At 30.1% G+C, this 23,102-nt stretch overlaps 1 protein-coding gene across 9 annotated transcripts in view; it reads left to right on the top strand.

The window, feature by feature from the left end:
- LOC135926213 (titin-like) overlaps positions 1-23,102 on the top strand; it is a 120,959-nt gene that overhangs the window by 28,641 nt on the left and 69,216 nt on the right. For 3 of the 9 annotated variants that reach the window (XM_065461988.1, XM_065461989.1, XM_065461982.1), the window contains exons 20-45: positions 551-702; positions 1,008-1,161; positions 1,374-1,501; positions 2,601-3,741; positions 5,763-5,861; positions 6,184-6,279; positions 6,704-6,841; positions 7,268-7,435; positions 8,120-8,225; positions 8,322-8,518; positions 9,330-9,419; positions 9,569-9,706; positions 12,956-13,123; positions 13,701-13,806; positions 13,906-14,102; positions 14,659-14,748; positions 14,904-15,041; positions 15,291-15,458; positions 16,043-16,148; positions 16,246-16,442; positions 18,588-18,677; positions 18,829-18,966; positions 19,258-19,425; positions 19,973-20,078; positions 20,178-20,374; positions 21,008-21,097. In XM_065461988.1, the coding sequence (XP_065318060.1) occupies positions 551-702; positions 1,008-1,161; positions 1,374-1,501; positions 2,601-3,741; positions 5,763-5,861; positions 6,184-6,279; positions 6,704-6,841; positions 7,268-7,435; positions 8,120-8,225; positions 8,322-8,518; positions 9,330-9,419; positions 9,569-9,706; positions 12,956-13,123; positions 13,701-13,806; positions 13,906-14,102; positions 14,659-14,748; positions 14,904-15,041; positions 15,291-15,458; positions 16,043-16,148; positions 16,246-16,442; positions 18,588-18,677; positions 18,829-18,966; positions 19,258-19,425; positions 19,973-20,078; positions 20,178-20,374; positions 21,008-21,097 (4,566 nt within the window). The remainder of the gene's footprint in view (positions 1-550; positions 703-1,007; positions 1,162-1,373; positions 1,502-2,600; positions 3,742-5,762; positions 5,862-6,183; positions 6,280-6,703; positions 6,842-7,267; positions 7,436-8,119; positions 8,226-8,321; positions 8,519-9,329; positions 9,420-9,568; positions 9,707-12,955; positions 13,124-13,700; positions 13,807-13,905; positions 14,103-14,658; positions 14,749-14,903; positions 15,042-15,290; positions 15,459-16,042; positions 16,149-16,245; positions 16,443-18,587; positions 18,678-18,828; positions 18,967-19,257; positions 19,426-19,972; positions 20,079-20,177; positions 20,375-21,007; positions 21,098-23,102) is intronic. The other 6 variants (XM_065461987.1, XM_065461986.1, XM_065461983.1 and 3 more) reach the window with 6 other exon arrangements.

Below are 23,102 nucleotides of genomic sequence, written 5' to 3'. Positions count from 1 at the left end.
TCAATTGTAATAGTTTTATCTTACTATGATTATTCTTACATAATTTTAATCTAAATTAATTTAAATCGTTACATCTATCTCTCATTAACTTCGATTAATTTTACATTAATTGCAATATACTCCTAATTTAATCTTTATTTAAATGCTAATTAATTATAATTAGATTTTATATATTTTCGGCATAATAAAACTAATAATATTTACCTTGAAGTTAGAGTTAATTAAGATACACTCCGTATAACGTCCCTCCTGCTGTAATCATGATATTTATTAAAGATATTAATATTTTAGAATTAAGCTATTCTTATTCGATCTTATTCGTATAAAAATTTATTTTTCTCGATTATTATACGCATAAAAGAGAATCAATAACTAATAATTCATTACATGTTTTTGAATTAAGTGAGTATACTTCATGTAATAACAGCTTTAGGATATATTGGTTGTTTTATTACGCCCATATGTTATAATAATTTTCACATATTTTTCTTTCAAAACATAAATTCATACCAAATTATAAATGAATTTTCAAACTTTCAAATAATTTTAGATATCCCATCCGCTCCCGAAAAACCGCACAAGACATCATCAAGCCCCTATTACATAGAAATAGCTTGGGAACAAGGCAAACAAAAACCCGGAATTACTGTGGATGGTTATTTGATAGAAAGGAAAGAAAAATCATCACTCGTTTGGGAAAAGGTTTTTTTTTTAAATTTGACACCTATATGATGGATGTGTAAAACTGTCTGGCTAGATATTTTGAAACCACACACCAAACAAAGACCTATTTAAAGCCAACTCATTATACCCGGGGTAATATGTACCGGGGCGGGTTCGGACTCTCTTAAGAAATCGGTTTCGATTAAGTTCCAGATATTAATAGAATTTAAAATTCTTAAACCCGTGTTCGGGTTGCTTTTTAATATTATAATTTAAGTTTTATAATATTAATTTATGAATTAAATAAAAATTTAATTCGTAATTTTACAAAAAAAAAAATTAAGATTAACGAGGATTTAGTCCCAACGCTTACGTACACAGACAACGAAGTCATTGAAAACATGGCTTACCAATACAGGATTTACGCGGTGAATAAAGTAGGACCAAGCCAGGCTAGTCCTCCTTCCGACTTGATCGAAGCGAAGCTTGATATCTTGGGTATCTAACATATTATTATGTATCATAAATTGACTCTTAGCACATCACATCGGGCCAAATTTTTCAAGCCCGGCCTGAACCAGAAACTTTTTTTTAAAAAAAATTCTCCAGCCAGGCTCGAATTAATTTAAATATAGAAATTAATTTTTATAATTAAAATAAAATATTATTATTTTACATAAAAAAATTTCAACATATATTTTTTTTTTAAGTGAAAACATCTAAACCCGGAAAACCGTTACGTCCTGTAGCTACTAAAGAGGGAAAAAATAGTGCTAAATTAGAATGGAAAATAGTGAAAGACGACGGAAACTCACCTATTACCGGCTACATCATAGAAGTAAGAGTAATTGATTATATATTTATATGTCATTGGGATATAGAATTCATGGAAATTCGTTCATTTACTAAGGGCGATTTTTTAAATTTAGAAAAATTCTATTTAATCTGAAAATGTAATATTAATGTGTAATTAATCATGCCGTGTTTTTCCGACAATTTGGCTATCTACATTTGAATTACCATCACAATAATTTATATTAATTTTATATAGATTCTCCATAAAAATTTTCTTTAATATTCATTCAATTTGCTCCTTACTATATCTTGGTTTATTTTTCTTAACGTTTGAATTCACAATAAACTTTAATATATAGTGTGTAAATATATCACAATTCTTGTTTAAATCGAGTATATTTCTTAACGTATAAAACTAAAATGTATCTAATATTTTCTTTATTTTTTTCTTTCAAAAATCCAAAATCCAAAATAATAATTTTTTATATAAAAAAAAATCGAATACAAAATAAAAATAATCATTATTGATAACAACAGGCTATCCTTGCAAAAAGAATCAATTCCCCTTTTTACAATTTAAACGTTGTCAAAAGACATATTTAAAGAGTATTAGAGGAGATAAATCAAAGTTGATATACATTAGGAAATAAAATATACTGGTAGAGTTTTTTTTATAGTATATAATCTTCACAATTTAAAACAGAATAATACATGGATGTTTAGTTGCAAAATAAAAATAAATAAATTTACCGATAAGTTTTTTAAGCGAACAAATAAAATATAAAATATATAGACGGCCATCTCAGATATAAAGACAAATAGAAATCATTGTTAAAGTCATAGATCTGCCGGCTGGTCCTGCCCCTAAATCAGGCCCGGCCCGGGTACACAAACCAGCTATATTTTAATTTTTTTTAAATGTACCATTGTCGGGGCCTAAAAGCCGAAAAATATTTTTAAAAAAATCTGGACCAGGCTGTGCAAATGGCATCACTCCAGGTCTCTGATTAACATTATCATATATTCCTAGGTATCGATATGTATTTTAGAATGGATGTTATAATTTGTTAAAATTAGAATGATTAGTTATATTATAAATATAATTATAATATAATTTTATCAATTTATTTCAATTCAAAAAGGTATGCACACCTATCGATGAAAACATAGCGGAAAAGGATATGGTTGACAAAGACTGGCACAAGCTGAAAGATATAAGGGATGCCAAAACTTTGCAGATACTTTTAACTGATCTTAAAATGGACACGCCCTATTTATTCAGGATAAGAGCCTATAATGTAGTAGGGGTAGGGGACCATAGCGACTCCACTCAACCGGCCATAATTTTCAAAGAGGCTAAAGAGGAAAAGGATAAGAGAAGGCCCTCCAAGGAAGGTAAGGAGGAGAAAAAGAAGGAAAAAGCGGAGAAAGAAAAAGGAGAGTTAGAATTGAAAAGACCCAAAGAGGAAGAAGTTGAAGCTGATCAACTAGACCAAGCTAAGAAAATAATCGAGGAAAAACCTAAAGCAGCGAAAAAGGGTGAAGTGAAAGGTGAAGAGGAAAAGAAGAAGCCTGAGGAAGAAATAAAGCCGAAAGTGGATAAAATAAAAGTCGAACCAGAAAAACCGGAAAAGGCTGAAGAAATACCGGAAGAGGTGGTAGCTAAAGCGATAATCGAAAAACCGGATAGACTCAAGGAAGAAAGAGAAAAGATTGAGAAGAAACCGGGTGAAGAGGAGCTTAAACCGAAAGTGGAAAAAGCAAAATTGGAACCAGAAAAAGTAGAAAAATTGCCGGAAGAAGAAGCAGCTAAAGTTGTGCCAGAAAAACCTGGAAAGATGAAAGAAGAAAAGGAAAAGGTGGAAAAGAAACCGGAAGAAGCCATTATACCCAAATTGGAGAAAACGGAAGATGAACGAGAAAAGCCAGAAAAAGTTGAAAAATTGCCCGAAGAGGAAGCAGCTAAAGCTGTGCCAGAAAAACAGGGAAAGATGAAAGAAGAAAAGGAAAAACTGGAAAAGAAACCAGAAGAGGCTCTTAAACCCGAAGTGGGTAAAACTAAATTGGAACCTGAGGAAAAAACAATCGGGAAGCCGGAAGAAAAAGCAGCTAAGGTGGTACCTCAACCAGAAAAAGGAAAAGGGAAGGAAGAAAAGGAAGAAGAAATTAAGCCTGGAAAATTGGTCGAAGCTGAAAAAGATAGATTGAAAGAAGTCGAGGGTAAAGGAGAAAAAGTTGAAAAAGTCGAAGAAGCTGCTGCTGTCAAGCCTAAAGACGAAAAAAGTATTTTAAGAATTTTTATTAATTATAAGCCAAATATTTAAGAAAGTAACTTAAACATTTTTGAAGGAATAGTTTATAATTTAAAATAAACCCAAAAATGACGAAATATATACGATGTCAATCTCAATAAGTAGATGTGTGAAGACTGGCCACCACTTTTTAACTTTTTATCTATTGGACCAATTTCTCTCAAAATTCTTCAAAATGTGTATATTTATGATATGTAGAGGAGACCGGGGATGGTTGGGACACTTTTCGTTCAAACCTTAATAATTTTAATATTAATAGACTAATCTGAATAATTAAAACATCTTCTGAATCCCAGAAGTATAGGCTATTTGAAATAATTAATATATATTTTATGAAGATTATATTTTTTTAGATAATTGAATTTAAAAAAAAAATTTTTTTGTCCCAACTATGACAGACTCTGTGTACGTTGGGACACACATATATGATAGTTGGGACACTCGTTAAATAGAGGTCTAAATAAATTTAAAAATTTAAAATCAGTAATCCAGTAAGACTAGAGACTATGACACATATGATTTTATTGATAATATTGTAATTCATAATCAATAACTATATAAAAAAAATTTTACCAAAATTTAGGAAATTTATTTTGGGGAAAAAAAAATTGTAAAGAAAAAAATGTAAAAATTTTTTTTTTTAATCATAAACATAGCAAAAGATAAGTATTTAATTATTCATTATTCACAATACTAAATTAATAATAAAATAATAAAATTGTTTATAAAATGAGCTAAAATGGCGTGTCCCAACTATACTATGACCAACTATGACCTAGCCAACTAACTTTATAAATATCATCCAAAATCATATTAATTCATGTTTATTGATTCTGAAAGTTTGCCAGATTGGAAAATAGGGTTTAGGCTTTCCTAAAATCTATTTATTATGATTTTTGAAGCTTTATTTATAAATATAAATGATAAAGTTTGCAAATATTTTTTATTACTTTTGGTATGCCAAAACACATTTTCTTCTGTAAAAATTAAAATACTATATATTTTTCAAATCTTTTTTAGCCAATCATGTATGACAAAATTATCTATGTTAGGCTCAAATTTCCAGTCTTATAAAATAATAGCTCAAATTATAATTAGAATGTCCTAACGTTCCCCTGTACTCAATGTACCCCGGTCTCCCCTACATTACCTAAGTTTTATTGAATAGAGCAATTCAATAAAAAAATATTTCAAATAAACTGTTTTTAGTACCTCTTTCTGGAAAAATCATGTTACACATTTTTTTGTTTGGTGAAAAATTACTAATTTAAATTACTGATATTTTATATAAATATTATCCTTAGTCATTTAGCATTATTCACACAAAAAAATTAGACTTTAAAAACTTTATTTAATAGACATATAAGGCGCTAAATAATAATAGAGAGGTGAGTATTGACTGGCCATGTATTGTTTGGCCACAATTCATACATTCACATATTCTTATTAAAATGAAAAGCTCTTCCAAAACAACATTTGGTGAAATAAAATGATGAACAAGCTTATTAATTATCATTTTATCATTAAATAGATGTGGTAATAAATTGAGATTTTAATACTAATTAAATTAGTGTATAATTAATTTTTTTATATAACTAAAAAATGTAGAAATTAGGTCTTTATTTCATATTTATAATAAAATTCTTAAATAATATATTATGGCCAGTTAACACATAGTATATTGCATAAAAACAACTTTTACATAATCTCATTTAGCTCATAAAGTGTTATACATAGAGCTTTGATTCAAATTTTATTTTAAAGATTAATATTTAGGCTTCACATTGATATAAAATTTGTTTGGTTAAACATAAATTTTAATACTTTTTTTTCAAAAAAGCAAAAACATGGCCATTCATCGCACATTTCCCCTATCTATTACATTGATAAAAAAAGAAGGTAAAATAAGGAGAGAGATTTTTTTTAAAAAATATTTAATTGTATATATATAAAATAATTTACCCCCTCCCCCCCCTTCAAAAATATTTGAAGAAGAAAAAGTTAAAGAAGTTGAACCATCGAAAAAACCTGAAGCCGCCATCGAAAAAACGGAAAAATTAGAGGAACCAACGGAAAAAGTTAAAAAAGCAGGTAGCCAATAAAATCTTTTTTTATATCTCGATAATATACACTGTTAATTGGAAGTGGGAATTTTTAAATCAACAAACTAGAGGGAGTTTTTTTAAATGACTGCGTGATATCTAATATAATAAATTTGACAATTATTTTGAAATGTATCTTTATATTCTTAAAAATCGATTCAATTATAAAACTCTGATTGTATGCTTTATTCAATATATTGGTGGCGGAGAAAGATATTCAATATTATTTTATTTGATAATATCATAAGCATAAAATAACCAATTTAATCCCCCCTCATCTCCTCTAACAAAAAAAAAATACCGACTAAAAGAAGAAATAGCTAAAATTGAACCATCTAAAAAGCCTGAAGCCGCGACCGAAAAAACGGAAAAGATAGAAGAACCGACGGAAAAAGCTAAGAAGCCAGGTAGCCAATTAATATATTTTCAATATCTTATTATTTGATTAAGGGAAGAGGTCGGGTAGATTTTAAAAAACGGCCCAATTAAGATTATAAACAAAATGACGTTATGTAAGCCTTGTTCATAGCTGGTTGGACATCTATTTGCCAAATAACGATGCTTACTTAATATCAGAGTTGTTAGATATAGATACATCGTCTAAAATAATATCTAGATACAGATATTTTATTCAAAAATCTATCTAGATACAGATACCACATTTTTATATCTAGATACAGGATATAGATACTTGTATCTAGATCCTTTAACAACTCTGCTTAATATCATTTTAAATTCTTAACGGGGATTTTTTAACAACACTAGAAAGAGGGTAAGGTGATTAGAAATTTTATAATTTAATTTAATATAATTTTATGATATAAATTAAAGAAGAAGAAATCAAGGGAGTTAAACCGCTTTTAGACACGACTAAAATTAAAGATCAAACACTGAAAGTGGGAGAAACGCTCAAAATTGCCGTTCCCTTTAAGGCTGAACCACAACCCGATGTTCAATGGAAATCGCATGGTTAAATTTTTTTTCTTCTATTCTATATAATAATGAGATCAGATATGGCCAGAGAAAGCTGTTTGAGTTGCCGGTCTGTATCTAGGATAAGGAAACTTTTTTTAATAAAGTTAAGGACATATAGTGTAAAATATTTGTACAACAACTAACTTTTATTCATACACTAACTCAAATATATATATATAGATCTTTAAATTTTATATTTAATTTTAATCTGAACGGTAAAAAATATAAAATAATAATAAGAACTAACTTTTTTTTTATAGGCTAAATAATTAAACTTATATCCATGTAATTTATATTTAATAAACAAAAATAAATTTATATTTTTTTAATAGCAATAATTTTAAATAATTTTTATAAAAATCTCAGCCGATGGTGACCAATTTTGAATATTTTATTAATTTCAATTAACATTTTTTAAAGGAAAGATTATAAGTGCCGATTTCGATTCAAGATTTATTGTTGAGGTGAAGCCAAATTTTACTCAATTAACGTTGAAAGATGTTAAAAGAGGTGACGAAGGCGAAATTTCTCTTACTGTAACAAATATAGCTGGCGAGGATGGGACCACGATGAAGCTAAAAGTTGTTGGTACGAATAATTATTAGATAATATTTCCCGTTTTTATATTATTATTTATTAATATCAATATGTGTTATGTGGTAAGTTTTTCTTTGGAAAAATATCTCTTGAATTTTCCCGCCAGAAGTAGAAATCTCTCAATTCATTTTATATTGCAGAAACGTATGGCGAAACAATTTAAATCTATAGGGTTAGGGTAGGAATACTATTCTACACATTTTGGAATATATTTTCGATAATAATGAGATGTTAAATTTTTAAAAACTCCTTCGTTAGATGGGGGATCTCCGGGTTAGTCTTTATTCCAGAAAAGGTCACATTGCATGCAAATTTATAAGATCAATTTTGTATTCTTCTTAACATTTTTAATACGATATTTGTATCTTTATATAAGAAACTATCATTTAGCAATTTTTTGAATCATTAACAATATTTAGATTCTTTTTTATTTGCGTGGATTTGCTCAACTATGAATATATATTAAAGTTAATGATGTTAAATCTTTCAAGAAAACTATGTTTCCAAATCGATTTAGATTTTGTTAATTACCTAGCCGAAGTCATATCATCCCTTTTTCAATCTAAAATAAATAAAAATATGTTTGACTGATCTGTGGTAGCTAACAAAGAACCAATGGCGATTTATAATTACCCTAACTATTAAATGGAATTTTCATGAATTTTTAAAAAAAAGGTAAACCATCACCTCCCAGGGAGCCGTTCGAGGTAAAGGAAGCTATTGACAATACACTAACATTGACTTGGAAAGAACCGGAAGATGATGGTGGAAGCAAAATCACGTTTAAAATACTTTTTAATATAATATATATTGTATATTTATAATGTAACATATACATTTACTTAATCTATACTTTAAAAATCGAAATGATATGAAGGAATTACATTTTGGAAAAGAAAGAGGTAGGCAAGCCCAGCTGGGAATTGGTCAATAACATGGTTCCATCTACGGAATGCCTCGTGAAAAACTTAAAAGAAAATCAAAGTTACCAGTTCAGGGTAAAAGCCGAAAATAAATACGGAATATCGGAAGCATTAGAGATGAAGCATCCCGTCACAATACAAGCCAAAATGGGTTAGCTTTAATTAAATTAAATATCAAAGCATATAATTGGTTTATAGTTAAAAAATCGTTGAATTCGGCTTAATATACAGTCGCGTATCGAAGAAAAGTAGCTAAGCATTGAGGCATTTCTGCTTTCTTCCAAGTTGAGCTATACTTTCAAAAAAAAAACCCCCGAGGCTGAAGTGATTATCTTTGGCTAAAAAACAGCTGTTTTGGGGGCTTTTTTAAAAATCTTTTAAGCCGGAAATAATAGGCTAAGCAGTTTATTTATAATTATCTAACTATACCAAAAAGAGATTAATTTTGGAGAAATTTTTTTTTAATATTTTGTCAAATTTGTGAGAAATATATTTATTTTTAGTCTTGATTTCTATCCTGCTTATTTTTTCCCACAAATGTTGCCCTAAATTATTTATATTATTTTTTATATCACGGAAGAATAAAAATAAATAAATAATATAAATAAATACATTCAACAGAAATAGCAGAAATTTTATTGATATAATTATCAGAGCAAAAAAAGGTTAGAATCTCAGGCTTAACCCAGATTTGAAAAGAAAATTTATTTTTTTTCTACTCGGAATTTTCAAATTTTCGTTTAATTTCGCTACTTTTAGCTGTTAGAGTGAAATTGCAAATTAACAAATCTGGAAAAGAATGATAAATTAATAACTATTGTGGAATGTCTTTTTTTAAAAAAAATCATATCGTAATCATTGCAAAAAACTGGATATATACTCATTATATAGCATGCCAAAGAAAGTTATTCAATCGTTTTTGATATATCGTAAATTATAACCAATTTATCATCCTCATAAAGAAAAAGTTAAAGAGCCATCGAAAAAGCCGGAAGCTGCCGTCGAGAAAACGGAAGAATTAGAGGAACCAACGGAAAAAGCTAAGAAACCAGGTAGCCAATTAATACATTTTACATTTTCAAGTAACTTAATAAAAATATAATTGTGAAGGGAGAAAGGATGAAGGATCAGATTAGGAATTAAGCAAGCTAATTAATAATTTTATAAACAATGACATATTTTTTCTTGATATAAATTAAAGAAGATAAAATCAAGGGAGTTAAGCCACTTTTAGACACGACTAAAATAAAAGATCAAACACTAAAAGTGGGAGAAACGCTCAAAATTGTCGTTCCATTTAAGGCTGAACCTCAACCTGATGTTCAATGGAAAACGCATGGTTAAATCTTTTTTATTTTTCTATTTGTAACAGTTGAAATCGTTAAAAATCGACAGAAAATTTTATACATCATAGATATCGCAAAAAGCGAGCTATAAGAGTAGAACCTGTTTTTATCTAGGATAAGGAAACCCTATTTAAGATAAAGTTAAGTATATATTCTATATTTTTTTTGATAAAGGGCATGAGAAGTATAGCAATAATTTTAAATGATCTTAATCTTTCTTCTTCTTCTTCTCCGTTTTATGGCGATTTCCAGGTTTACCCGGGTAGGCCAGTTTTCCCTCTGATTTTTCTTTTCCATTTTTGACGTTCCTGAGCAGCATATTTGTAAGATTCATACTTCTCATATCCGCCGCTATCACATTTGTCCACGTCATCTTGGGTCTTACTCTAGGTCTTGATCCTCATACTTTCATCATTGTGCATCTTACCCAGTCATCTTTTATCATTTCCACATGCCCAAACCATCTTAGTCTATTTCATCGCATTCATTTCAATCATTTCTATACACAATCTTGCTCGCGATTCCTTACTAGTTTTTCTCTCTCTCAGAGATACCCCACACATCCATCTAATCATCCTCATCTCTGTTCTTTTTAATTTGGCTTCGCATGTCGCTTTCATTGCCCATGTTTCGTTGCCATAGACTAAACAACTTTTCACAAAAACTTTCCCCTTTAACTTCAGAGAGACTTTTTTATTTATACGAATAGACGACATCTCTCTGAACTTCTTCCAAGCTTGTCTGATCCTTGCAACAAAGGCAGAATCTACACCACCACCTGCGTTTATCATATCACCTAAATAACAAAACTTATCCACTTTTTCTAGGGTTAACCCATTGCCAATATCCAGACCACCATTTTCTAGGTAATCTTAATTATGTATCCCTTCATGCATGTTCTACAAATAAAGGTCATTCTTTCTAACATCAAATTTCCTTTTTTCCCGCTCTGGCATCTGGTGCATTGGATAGAATTTCTAGCAACTCCTTTCCCACATACACCACAAGGCCACCGGATTCCTCCATTTAGATTTTTCAATCATCACCTTTGTCTTTGATGCATTCATTTTCAGGCCCTTTGCTTCCATAGTCATTTTTTTTTATTAATTTTATCCCTCAATTCTTCCTCACTGTTTTCCATTAATACAAGATCATCTGCATATAATAGCTCCCAGAGAAATCCTTCACGCATTTCTCTAACCACCACATCCATTACTAAGATAAATAATAATGGACTTAGCACGGATCCTTGATGAAGTCCTACCTTCAACTCAAAGCTGTCACTATCACCATAATCCGTCCATACTGCTGTTTGTGCTCCAACATACATTGCCATCACTGTGATAACCAACCATTCCTCCACACCTGATTTTCTCAAGGCCCATCTAGTAACCTCACGCGGCACCCTATCAAATGCTTTCTCCAAATCAACAAACGCATAATAGAGTTTCTTTTCATTCGCAATATACTTCTCCTGCATTTGTCTCACCACAAAAATTGCATCTGTCGTGCCTTTTCCCGATGTAAAACTAAACTGTATTTCATCAATTTTAATTTGTTCCCTTATCCGCTTCTCTAACACTCTCTCAAATACTTTCATTGCATGTTCCAAGAGTTTAATAGCTCTGTAAGACCCACAATCTAAAGGATCACCTTTCCCCTTGTATACTGGGATAATTATACTTCTTCGCCAGTCCTCGGGAATAGTTCCTTCTGTGACAATTTGATTGGCTAAATTCATTAACCATTCAATCTTTAAATCATCAGAACCTAAACATCTCTGATACCACCATCGTTAAACCCTATGCCTTCCCTTTTTTCATCCTTTTCACTGCTATCTTTATCTCGTCCTTGCCAAATTTACACCCTGGACCTTATACCTTTGCACACCTAACATTATTATCCCATTTATTTTCTTCATTCTAAAGTCCTTTCTTGTAAATCTTCAAGGTGTTCTTAATACCACTACTATCAATCACCATTTTTCCTTCCATATTTTTCAAACACTTTACACCTATCACATCCTGCCTCTTTTTTGACATCTGCTTTGCCATTCGAACCATATTTCCAATTCCATCAGCACATTTTCTTTAGCAAACTCGTGTTTTTTTTCTTCTTGAGCCTTCGCTATTGATTTCTTAGCATTTCTTTATGCCATCTTGTAAATATCATTATAACTATTCTCTTTGCTATTTTACCATACTTTGAAACACCTCCATTTCTCATTCACAGCTTTCGCTACCTCTGGGTTCCACCACCAAGTCTCCTTATGTCTAGGCGGCCCTTTTGTCCATCCACATACCTCCTCAGTTGTCATCACCCAGACTTTCTTCATGACTTCCCACCACCAATGTCATATTGAATTGACGTCTAGCACTCTCCTCCTTCAATTTCCAGACCTTCAACCTTGGCACAAACTTTCTCTTAGTGACCCTGGCACCTTTAAGAGTGATCTCCTACAACTAGTCGATGCTGATTTATACATTACTCTCCCGGTATCACTTTCACATTTTTTACTATACATCGATCACATCTCCTTAATAACAAGTAATCCACTGCACTTTTGGTATAACCCGACTTATAAGTCACCAGCTTCTCTGATTCTTTCTTAAACATTGTATTATAGACACTCATATCCATAGCATCACAAAAATCTAAAATCCTCACTCCTTCCAAATTTCTCATGCCGTAACTGAACCCTCCATGTACTCCTTCATAACCCTCACTACTCGCTCCCACATGTCTATTGAGATCACCAGCCAGGATAATCCCCTCATCATTTATCAGTCTCTATGTCATCCCCAATAGACTGTCCCAAAATATATCTTTCTCTTCTTCACTTTCCAACCTGAGGAACATATGCCGAGATAATATTATATAGCTTTCTACCAAAAAGCATCTTGATAACCATTATCTGGTTATCTAGCCTTCTCACTTCGATTACTTTGTCTACCAATTTCTCCGCAACCAATACCCCAACTCCAGCCTTACCATCACTACTTCCTGCCAAAGAATATATCCTTTTCGCTAGTCTTGGCAATCATTTGGGTCCCATTTCCTTTCCATCTAGTCTCGTGTGTGCAGCACACATCTATATGGCTTCTGTGTAATACATCGACGACTCCTCCTCCAGCTCTTCCCGTCATACTCCCAACATTCCATGTCGCGACCCTCAATAGATCTTAATATATATATAATTTACAAATCTCAGCTGATAGTGTCAAATTAAATATTTTATTTAGGAAAGATTATAAGCACGGATCTTGATTCGAGGTTCATAGTTGAGGTAAAGCCAAACTTTACTCAACTAACACTGAAAGACGTTAAAAGAGGTGATGAGGGAGAATTTTCTCTCGATGTAACCAATATAGCAGGCAAGGATGAGACCTCGATGAAGCTCCAAGTTGTTGGTACGAATAATGATAATTTTGGATACTATTAATTATAATATTAATATATGTATAAGTAAAGTTCTCCTCCGAAATAACTACTAAATCTACAATCTTCCCACTAAGAATTAATGAGGAAGATTTATATATTAGAGGACAAAAAAAATCCCATTTTACACTAATAAGGATATCCCTATGTATTAAGAGAAATCCAAAAATTTAATAAAATTATTTTACCTATAATTTTTTTAAAATCGATTTCTAAATTTTTATATGTTCTTTTAAATTAAAATACAAATATATATATGGCGAAATTGACTGAAATTTGTAAGGTCAGAATAACTTTACACACTATATCTTTCCTGTAAAATCATGTTTAATTTAACGCTTTGTTAGGTGAAATAATTCCTGTCTTTATTGTCTTTATTACAGAAAAGACTAACATTTTTAAAAACTATGTTTTCGTAATTGATTTTGATGATCGTAGTTTTGTAAGTGAATATCACTTTCTTGTCATTTCAAGAAGTTGACAGATATTTTTATTCATTTGGTTCAAGTAAGCTAATAATTGAATGAAATTTTAATGATATAATAAAAGGTAAACCATCCCCACCAAGGGAGCCGTTCGAGGTAAAGGAAGCTACTGACAATACACTAACACTGACTTGGAAAGAACCGGAAGATGATGGTGGAAGCAAAATCACGTTTAAAATACTTTTTAATATAATATATATTGTATATTATATATAATGTAACATATACATTTACTTAATCTATACTTTAAAAATCGAAATGATATGAAGGAATTACATTTTGGAAAAGAAAGAGGTAGACAAGCCCAGTTGGGAATTGGTCAACAACATGGTTCCATCTACGGAATGCCTCGTGAAAAACCTGAAAGAAAATCAAAGTTACCAGTTCAGGGTAAAAGCCGAAAATAAATACGGAATATCGGAAGCATTAGAGATGAAACACCCCGTCACAATTCAAGCCAAAATGGGTTAGTTTTAATTAAATTAAATATCAAAGAATATAATTTTGGTTAATGGATAAAAAATTGTTAAGTTCGGCTTATTACACAGTCGCGTATCGAAGAAAAGTAGCTAAGCATTGAGGTAGAGTAATTTATTTAAGCTTTCTTCCAAGTCGAGCTATACTTTCAAAGAAAAACCCCCCGATGCTGAAGTGATTAAAAACAAATTTAGCTTTTTTTAGAAATTATAAATAAGTACATTTAACAGAAATAGCAGTTGTATTGATATAATAAAAATGTCAGAATCTTAGGCTTAACCCAGTATTTTTTTTCTACTCTGAATTTTCAAAATTTTGTTTAATTTCGCTACTTTTGGCTATAAGAGTGAAATTTTAAATTAACAAATCTGGAAAAGAATGATAAATTAATAATTATTGTGGGATGTCTCTTGATTTTTAAAAAAAATCATATCGAAATCATTGCAAAAAACTCGATATATGCTCTTTGTATGGCATGCCAGAGAAAGTTATTCAATAGTTTTTGATGTATCTTAAATTAAAATCAATTTATCACTCTCATAAAGAAAAAGTTAAAGAGCCATCGAAAAAGCCGGAAGCTACCGTCGAGAAAACGGAAGAATTAGAGGAACCAACGGAAAAAGCTAAGAAGCCAGGTAGCCAATTAATACATTTTACATTTTCAAGTAACTTAATAAACTTATAATTGTGAAGGGAGAAAGAAGGGGGGTGGATCAGATTAGGAATTAAGCAAGCTAATTAATAATTATATAAACAGTGACATTATATATTTTCTTGATATAAATTAAAGAAGAGGAAATCAAGGGAGTTAAACCACTTTTAGACACGACTAAAATAAAAGATCAAACACTAAAAGTGGGAGAAACGCTCAAAATTGCCGTTCCCTTTAAGGCTGAACCTCAACCTGATGTTCATTGGAAAACGCATGGTTAAATTATTTTTTATTTATAACAGGGAAATTGTTTAAAATCGGCAGAAAATTTGATATATCATAGATATCGCACAAAGCGAGCTATAAGAGCATAGCCGGTTTTTATCTAGTATAAGGAAACCCTATTTAAGATAGATGTTAAGAATATATTCTATATTTTTTTTGTTAATAATATTAAGTATAGCAATAATTTTAATAGATTTTAATATATATATTTTATCAATTAATTAATTCATATTTTTAAAGGAAAGATTATAAGCGCAGATCTTGATTCGAGATTCATAGTTGAGGTAAAGCCAAACTTTACTCAACTAACATTGAAAGACGTTAAAAGAGGTGACGAGGGAGAATTTTCTCTCGATGTAACCAACATAGCAGGCAAGGATGAGACCTCGATGAAGCTCAAAGTTGTAGGTACGAATAATCATAATATTCCATACTTTTAATTATAATATTAATATATGTATAAGTAAAGTTCTCCTCCGAAATAACCACTAAACCTACATTCTTCGCACTAAGAATTTATGAGGAAGATTTTAATCTAGGGGACAAAAAAAATCCCATTTTACCTTAAAAAGAATATCCAAGTATGTACTAAGAGAAATTATTGAAAAATATAATAAAATTACTTTGTCATTAATTTTTTTAAAACGATTTCTAAATTTTTATATTTGTATGTATTTTTTAAATAAAAATACATACAAATATATATGGAGAAATTGTCTGAAATTTTTAAGGTCTAACTTTACACACTTTATCTTTCATGTAAAATCATGTTTAATTTAAAGCGTTGGTAGTTGAAATAATTCCTGTCTTTATTGTCTATATTCCAGAAAAGACTAACATATTTAAAAACTATGTTTTCATAATTGATTTTGATAATCGTAGTTTGTAAGTGAATAACACTTTCTTGTCATTTCTTGAAGTTGACAGATATTTTTATTCATTTGGTTTATGTAAGCTAATGATTAAATGAAATTTTAATGATATATTTAAAGGTAAACCATCGCCGCCAAGGGAGCCGTTCGAGGTAAAGGAAGCTACTGACAATACACTAACACTGACTTGGAAAGAACCGGAAGATGATGGTGGAAGCAAAATCACGTTTAAAATACTTTTTAATATAATATATATTATATTATATATAATGTATCATATACATTTACTTAATCTATACTTTAAAAATCGAAATGCTATGAAGGAATTACATTTTGGAAAAGAAAGAGGTAGGCAAGCCCAGTTGGGAATTGGTCAATAACATAGTTCCATCTACGGAATACCTCGTGAAAAACTTAAAAGAAAACCAAAGTTACCAGTTCAGAGTAAAAGCCGAAAATAAATACGGAATATCGGAAGCATTAGAGATGAAGCACCCCGTTACAATACAAGCCAAAATGGGTTACTTTTAATTAAATTAATATTGAAGAAAAGTAGATAAGCATTGATGTATTATTTCTGCTTTCTTCTAAGTTGAGCTATACTTTCATAAAAAAAACCCCCGATGCTGAAGTGATTTTCTTTGGGTAAAAAACAAATTTAGCTGTTTTTAGGATTTTTTTTAAAATCTTTTAAGCCGGAAAAAATAGGCTAAGCAGTAAAAATATTTATAATTATCTTACTATACCAAAAAGAGATTAATTTTTGTAAAATTTTGTCAAATTTGTGAGAAATGTATTCATTTTTAGTCTTGATTTCTATCTTAGTTATAATTACCCTAAATTATTTTTATTATTTTCACGAAAACGTATGACCAACTCTTCCCTGAAGAATAAAAAAATTAAATAATATAAATAAATATATTCAATAGAAATTGAAATAAATAGTATAAATAAATTAACTACTAATACCTAATTTCATAATCATAAAATAAAAAATTAAAATTAAAAATTATGTTCGCAAATTCATAATAATTATTTTACAAGTAAAACATTCCCGATTATATATACTTTTTTATACTACATTTACATAGTGTTTAAACAACAAACTTAAATAATCTTGAAATTTATTTAATCTGAATAATAAATCTTTTTTATTCATTTTTCTTTAACTCATTTGAATATTACAACACCCTTCCACTTAGATTAGACCCCACATTCTGCGAAATACCAATATTCGTATGTATCCAATTACTGTTTTATTTCCTTTGCTCACTTACATCACAGATAGATTCTGTTTCTTGTCTTAGTCTGTATATTGATGAGCTCTTAGCACTGACAACTTGATTAACGCATGCTTTTAAACGATATACGATTGCTAGTCAACGATTATCTATACTACGTCTAAATTCTCCTGATAAATTAATTTGGTCTTTTGCTTGTTTCTAACGTTCTCTTGTAACTAATGATCATTGCTTTATCTCGATCAACGATTTGCGATGCTTGATCTGCGATTTTACAAGAATTTTGTTTCTTAGATCATCGATTTTGTATCTTATACTAAAATTTTGATAAGCAATTGACGATAATTTGTCAACGATTAACGATTGCATCCTGGTATTAACCACTTGTTCTACCTATCGCTTGTCAATATATCAACTTAGTCTTAATATCTCTTGTACGATAAAGATTTCTTTTATCTTTTTATCTCAAATAAAAATTCGATCTCTACATGATCTCGATTGCGGCATAAAATTTCTAATGACGAAAATCCGTTTCTCTTTATGAAGATTTTCGGTTAATCCACAACCTAATATTATATAAAACGATCACTTGTACCTATAACGATCTCTTGTGACGAATTCTTTTTAGCTAAACGATTAATTTTATTCTTTTCCTAATTACGACCATTAATATTGATACCATTGTTTTAATGCTCTCATTCGTTGTCTTGATAGTCATTTCATACATCCCAGACTGAATTGTTGTAATTGCCCTGGCACCTCTACTCTCCAACATCATTGTCAAAAATGAAACGTTAGAACTAAAATATATGATACTAAATCTTTATTAAATACTTAACTATAAAGTGAAAACATAATCAAAATAAAAGAAAAATAAAATTAATATAAATTAAAAGATTAAAAATTATGTTCGCAAATTCATAATAATTATTTTACAAGTAAAATATTCCCTATATACTTTTCTATACTATTAATTTACATAGTGTTTTAACAACAAACTTAAATATATTTGAACTTTATTTAATCTGAATAATAAATCTTTTTTATTCAATTTTCTTTAACTCATTTAAATATTACAACAGAAATAGCAGATAATGTATTGATATAATTATCAGAGGAAAAAAAGGTCAGAATCTTAGGCTTAACCCAGATTTGAAAAGAAATTTTTTTTTTCTACTCTGGAATTTTCAAAATTTCGTTTAATTTCGCTACTTTTGGCTGTAAGAGTGAAATTTTAAATTAACAAATCTGGAAAAGAATGATAAATTAATAATTATTGTGGAATGTCTCTGATTTTTTTAAAAAACCATGTCAAAATCATTGCAAAAAACTGGATATATACACATTATATGGCATGCCAGAGAAAGTTATTCAATAGTTTTTAATATATCGTAATATAAAATCAATATATCACCTTTATAAAGAAAAAGTTAAAGAGCCATCGAAAAAGCCGGAAGCTACCGTTGAGAAAACGGAAGAATTAGCGGAGCCAACGGAAAAAGCTAAGAAGCCAGGTAGCCAATTAATACATTTTACATTTTCAAGTAACTTAATAAACTATAATTGTGAAAGGAGAAAGGTGGGGGGATCAGATTAGGAATTAAGCAAGCTAGTTAATAATTTTATAAACAGTGACATTATATATTTTCTTGATATAAATTAAAGAAGAGGAAATCAAAGGAGTTAAACCACTTTTAGACACGACTAAAATAAAAGATCAAACACTAAAAGTGGGAGAAACGCTCAAAATTGCCGTTCCCTTTAAGGCTGTACCTCAACCCGATGTTCAATGGAAAACGCATGGTTAGATTTTTTTATTTATAACAGTTAAATCGTTTAAAATTGGCAGAAAATTTTACATCATAGATATCGCACAAAGCGAGCTATAAGAGTACAGCCGGTTTTTATCTAGGATAAGGAAACCCTATTAAAACAGAATATATTCTATATTTTTTTGATAAAAGGGATGATAAATAATATTAAGTATAGCAATAATATAAATGATTTTAATATATATATATATATATTTTACAAATCTCAGCCGATAGTGTCAAATTATAAATATTTTATTAAAATTAATTCGTATTTTTAAAGGAAAGATTATAAGCGCGGATCTTGATTCGAGGTTCATAGTTGAGGTAAAGCCAAACTTTACTCAACTAACATTGAAAGACGTTAAAAGAGGTGACGAGGGAGAATTTTCTCTCGCTGTAAGCAATATAGCAGGCGAGGATGAGACCTCGATGAAGCTCAAAGTTGTTGGTATGAATAATGATAATATTTACTATTATTTATAATATTAATATATAAGTAAAGTTCTCCTCCAAAATAATGACTATCTACATTCTCCCAAGTAAGAAATAATGAGAAAGATTTTTATAATTTAGAGGACAAAACCTTAAAAAGAATATCCCAGTATATGTACTAAGAGAAATCCTTAATAAAATTATTTTGTCATTAATTTATAAAAACGATTCTTAAATTTTTATATATCGATTTTTTTAAATAAAAATACAAATATATATGGCGAAATTGTCTGAAATTTGTAAGGTCGGAATAACTTTGCACACTTTATCTTTCCTGTAAAATCATGTTTAATTTAACGTTGGTAGTTGAAGTAATTCCTGTCTTTATTGTCTTTATTCCAAAGAATAACATATTTAAAAACTATGTTTTCGTAATTGATTTTGATGATCGTAGCTTGTAAGTGAATAACACTTTCTTGTCATTTCTTGAAGTTGACAGATATTTTTATTCATTTGTTTATGTAAGCTAATAATTATATGAAATTTTAATGATATAATAAAAGGTAAACCATCCCCACCAAGGGAGCCGTTCGAGGTAAAGGAAGCTACTGACAATACACTAACACTGACTTGGAAAGAACCGGAAGATGATGGTGGAAGCAAAATCACGTTTAAAATACTTTTTAATATAATATATATTGTATGTTATATATTATGTAACATATACGTTTACTTAATTTATACTTTAAAAATCGAAATGATATGAAGGAATTACATTTTGGAAAAGAAAGAGGTAGGCAAGCCCAGTTGGGAATTGGTCAATAACATGGTTCCATCTACTGAATGCCTTGTGAAAAACTTAAAAGAAAATCAAAGTTACCAGTTTAGAGTAAAAGCCGAAAATAAATACGGAATATCGGAAGCATTAGAGATGAAGCACCCCGTCACAATACAAGCCAAAATGGGTTAGTTTTAATTAAATTAAGTATCAAAGAATATAATTTTGGTTAATGGTTAAAAAATCGTTAAATATGGCTTAATATACAGTCGCGTATAGAAGAAAAGTAGCTAAGCCTTGAGGCATGAATAATTTATTTCTCCTTTCTTCCAAGTTGAGCTATACTTTCCAAAAAACAAACCCCCAATGCTGAAGTGATTGATTATCTTTGGGTAAAAAACAAATTTAACTTTTTTTTGGACTTTTATAAAATATCTTTGAAAAAAATAAATAAATAATATAAATAAGTATACATTCAACAGATATAGCAGAAATTGTATTGATATGAATATCAGAGGAAAAAAAAGTCAGAATCTTATGCTTAACCCAGATTTGAAAAGAAATATTTTTTTCTACTCGTAATTTTCAAAATTTCGTTTAATTTCACAACTTTTAGCTGTAAAAGTGAAATTTAAAATTAACAAATCTGGAAAAAATGATAAATTAATAATTATTTTGGAATGTCTCTAGATTTTTTTAAAATTTTAAAATCATATCGAAATCATTGCAAAAAACTAGATATATACTCATTATATGGCAGCCAGTATTCGATAGTTTTTGATATATCATAAATTAAAACCAATTTATCACATTCATAAAGAAAAAGTTAAAGAGCCCTCGAAAAAGCCTGAAGCTGCCGTCGAGAAAAAGGAAGAATTAGAGGAACCAACGGAAAAAGCTAAGAAGCCAGGTAGTTAATTAATACATTTTACATTTTCAAGTAACTTAATAAACTTATAATTGTGAATGGAGAAAGGAGGGGGGATCAGATTAGGAATTAAGAAAGCTAATTTATAAAGATAGAAATTGAAAGCGAGCATGTACCATAAGTTGCGCAAGCCTTCGACCTTGCCTTAACCAACACTTACTATAGGAAAAAAAGACAGTCATTTAATAACATATGAAAGTGGTACAAGGAAAACACGGATAGATTATATGCTAATCTCTAGCAGAAGATTAAAAGATGTAATAGACTGCAAAGTCATCCCAGGAGAAGATATCGCCGCGCAACACAAACTACTAGTCATGATTTACACATCTCAAATAAATCCACTCAAAATAAGATAAAACTTGAACCATGCATCAAATGTGGTAAATTAAAAACAATGACATATGCCTTTGCAATAATGCAAACATTGAAATAATAGATTCCACGCAAGTCAGTGAAAATGAGGACAGACCTTTCATCCAGATTAATAGACACTACTAAATCTACATTAGGCTTGACAAGGGGAGGCAACAACTCATACAAAGAACTATGGTGATGAAATGAAGAAGTACACGCCACTATACAGGAAAAAATATCCCTTTATGACATATGGTACAAATCCAAAAACACAGATGACAAGGCAAGATACAAAAAATCCAAGAGAATAGCTACAAAGGCGGTGGTTAGAGCCAAATCTATGGCATACGATGAGTATGAAAAACTACATACCAAAGAAGGGCAAAATAAAATATACAGATTAGTTAAAAGCGAGAAAAGAATTCTAGGGATATAAATAGAGCTCAAGTAATCAAAAATAAAGATGGAAAATTGATAATAAAGGAAAAGGAAATAATGAATAGATGGAAAGAATATTTTCAGAAGCTTCTCAACTTTAATCCACACTAGATTTAGACGAACACTCCACATGTCAAAACCGTATACTATCAATAACAGAACAAGAGATGAAAAACAACAAATCTAGGGGTCCAGATGATATTCCAATAAAAAGCCTTAAAGCACTAGGAGATGATGGATTACATCTCCTCACAAATCTGTACAATAAAATACTGGGAAATGAAGAGATCCTCAAAAATAGAGACTGAGCTATCTAGTTCCTATCTTCAAAAAGGGGATCCACACAATTGTTAAAATGACAGGGCATAAAACTAATGTCACACTGTCTAAAACTATACAAAAAAATAATAGAAAAAAGATAATCGAAATAGGAGACTCAGTTTGGCTTTATGCCTGGAAGATCAACAACTCATGCTATCCACGCAATTAGACAAATGAGCTAAAAATCAGGGAAAAGAACAAAGAGCTAAACATGGTCTTTCTCGATCTAGATAAGGTTTTTGATAGAATCCCAAGAAAACCTATCTGGTGGACGCTACGCCACAGAAAAGTTTCGAAAAATATATAAGAATAATACAGGATATATATATGGGCCATACAACAATGGTCCGTAGCACAACAGGTACTTCAGCAGGCTTCACAATAGCCGAAGGAGTTCATCAAGGGTCGGCTCTCAGCCCACTTCTCTTCATTACAATAATAGATGTATTAGCAGAGTATATACCTCAAACAGTCCCTTGGAATATGATATTTGCAGATGATATTGTGATACTTACCGAATCCAAGGATGAAATAAAAGAAAGAGTAATGAGTTGGATAAATATCGCAGAAAAGCATGGACTAAAAGTAAATTTAGAAAAGACGGAGTATATGGTGATAGGAGGAGATGAAACAGAGAGTATTGATATAAATGAATGGCAGATATCGGCGATTGAAAGCTGCAAATATTTGGGCTCCACTATACAAACAAACGGCACAATAGAAAAAGAGATAAAGAGTAAAATTAATCAAGGGTGGTTAAAGTGGAGATTTTTATCGGGAGTGCTATTTGACAAAAGAATCCCACACAAATTAAAAGGAAACATTTAGAGTTCCATAGTACAACCAACTATTCTATATAGTTCGGAAATAT

The sequence above is a fragment of the Gordionus sp. m RMFG-2023 genome, chromosome 3, assembly GCF_954871325.1.
Source record: "Gordionus sp. m RMFG-2023 chromosome 3, tfGorSpeb1-WG-v2, whole genome shotgun sequence".
In the NCBI taxonomy this organism is placed as follows: Eukaryota; Metazoa; Nematomorpha; class Gordioida; order Chordodea; family Parachordodidae; genus Gordionus; species Gordionus sp. m RMFG-2023.
Note: the sequence above shows the minus strand (reverse complement) of the source record. Positions and strands in the feature narration are given on the sequence as shown.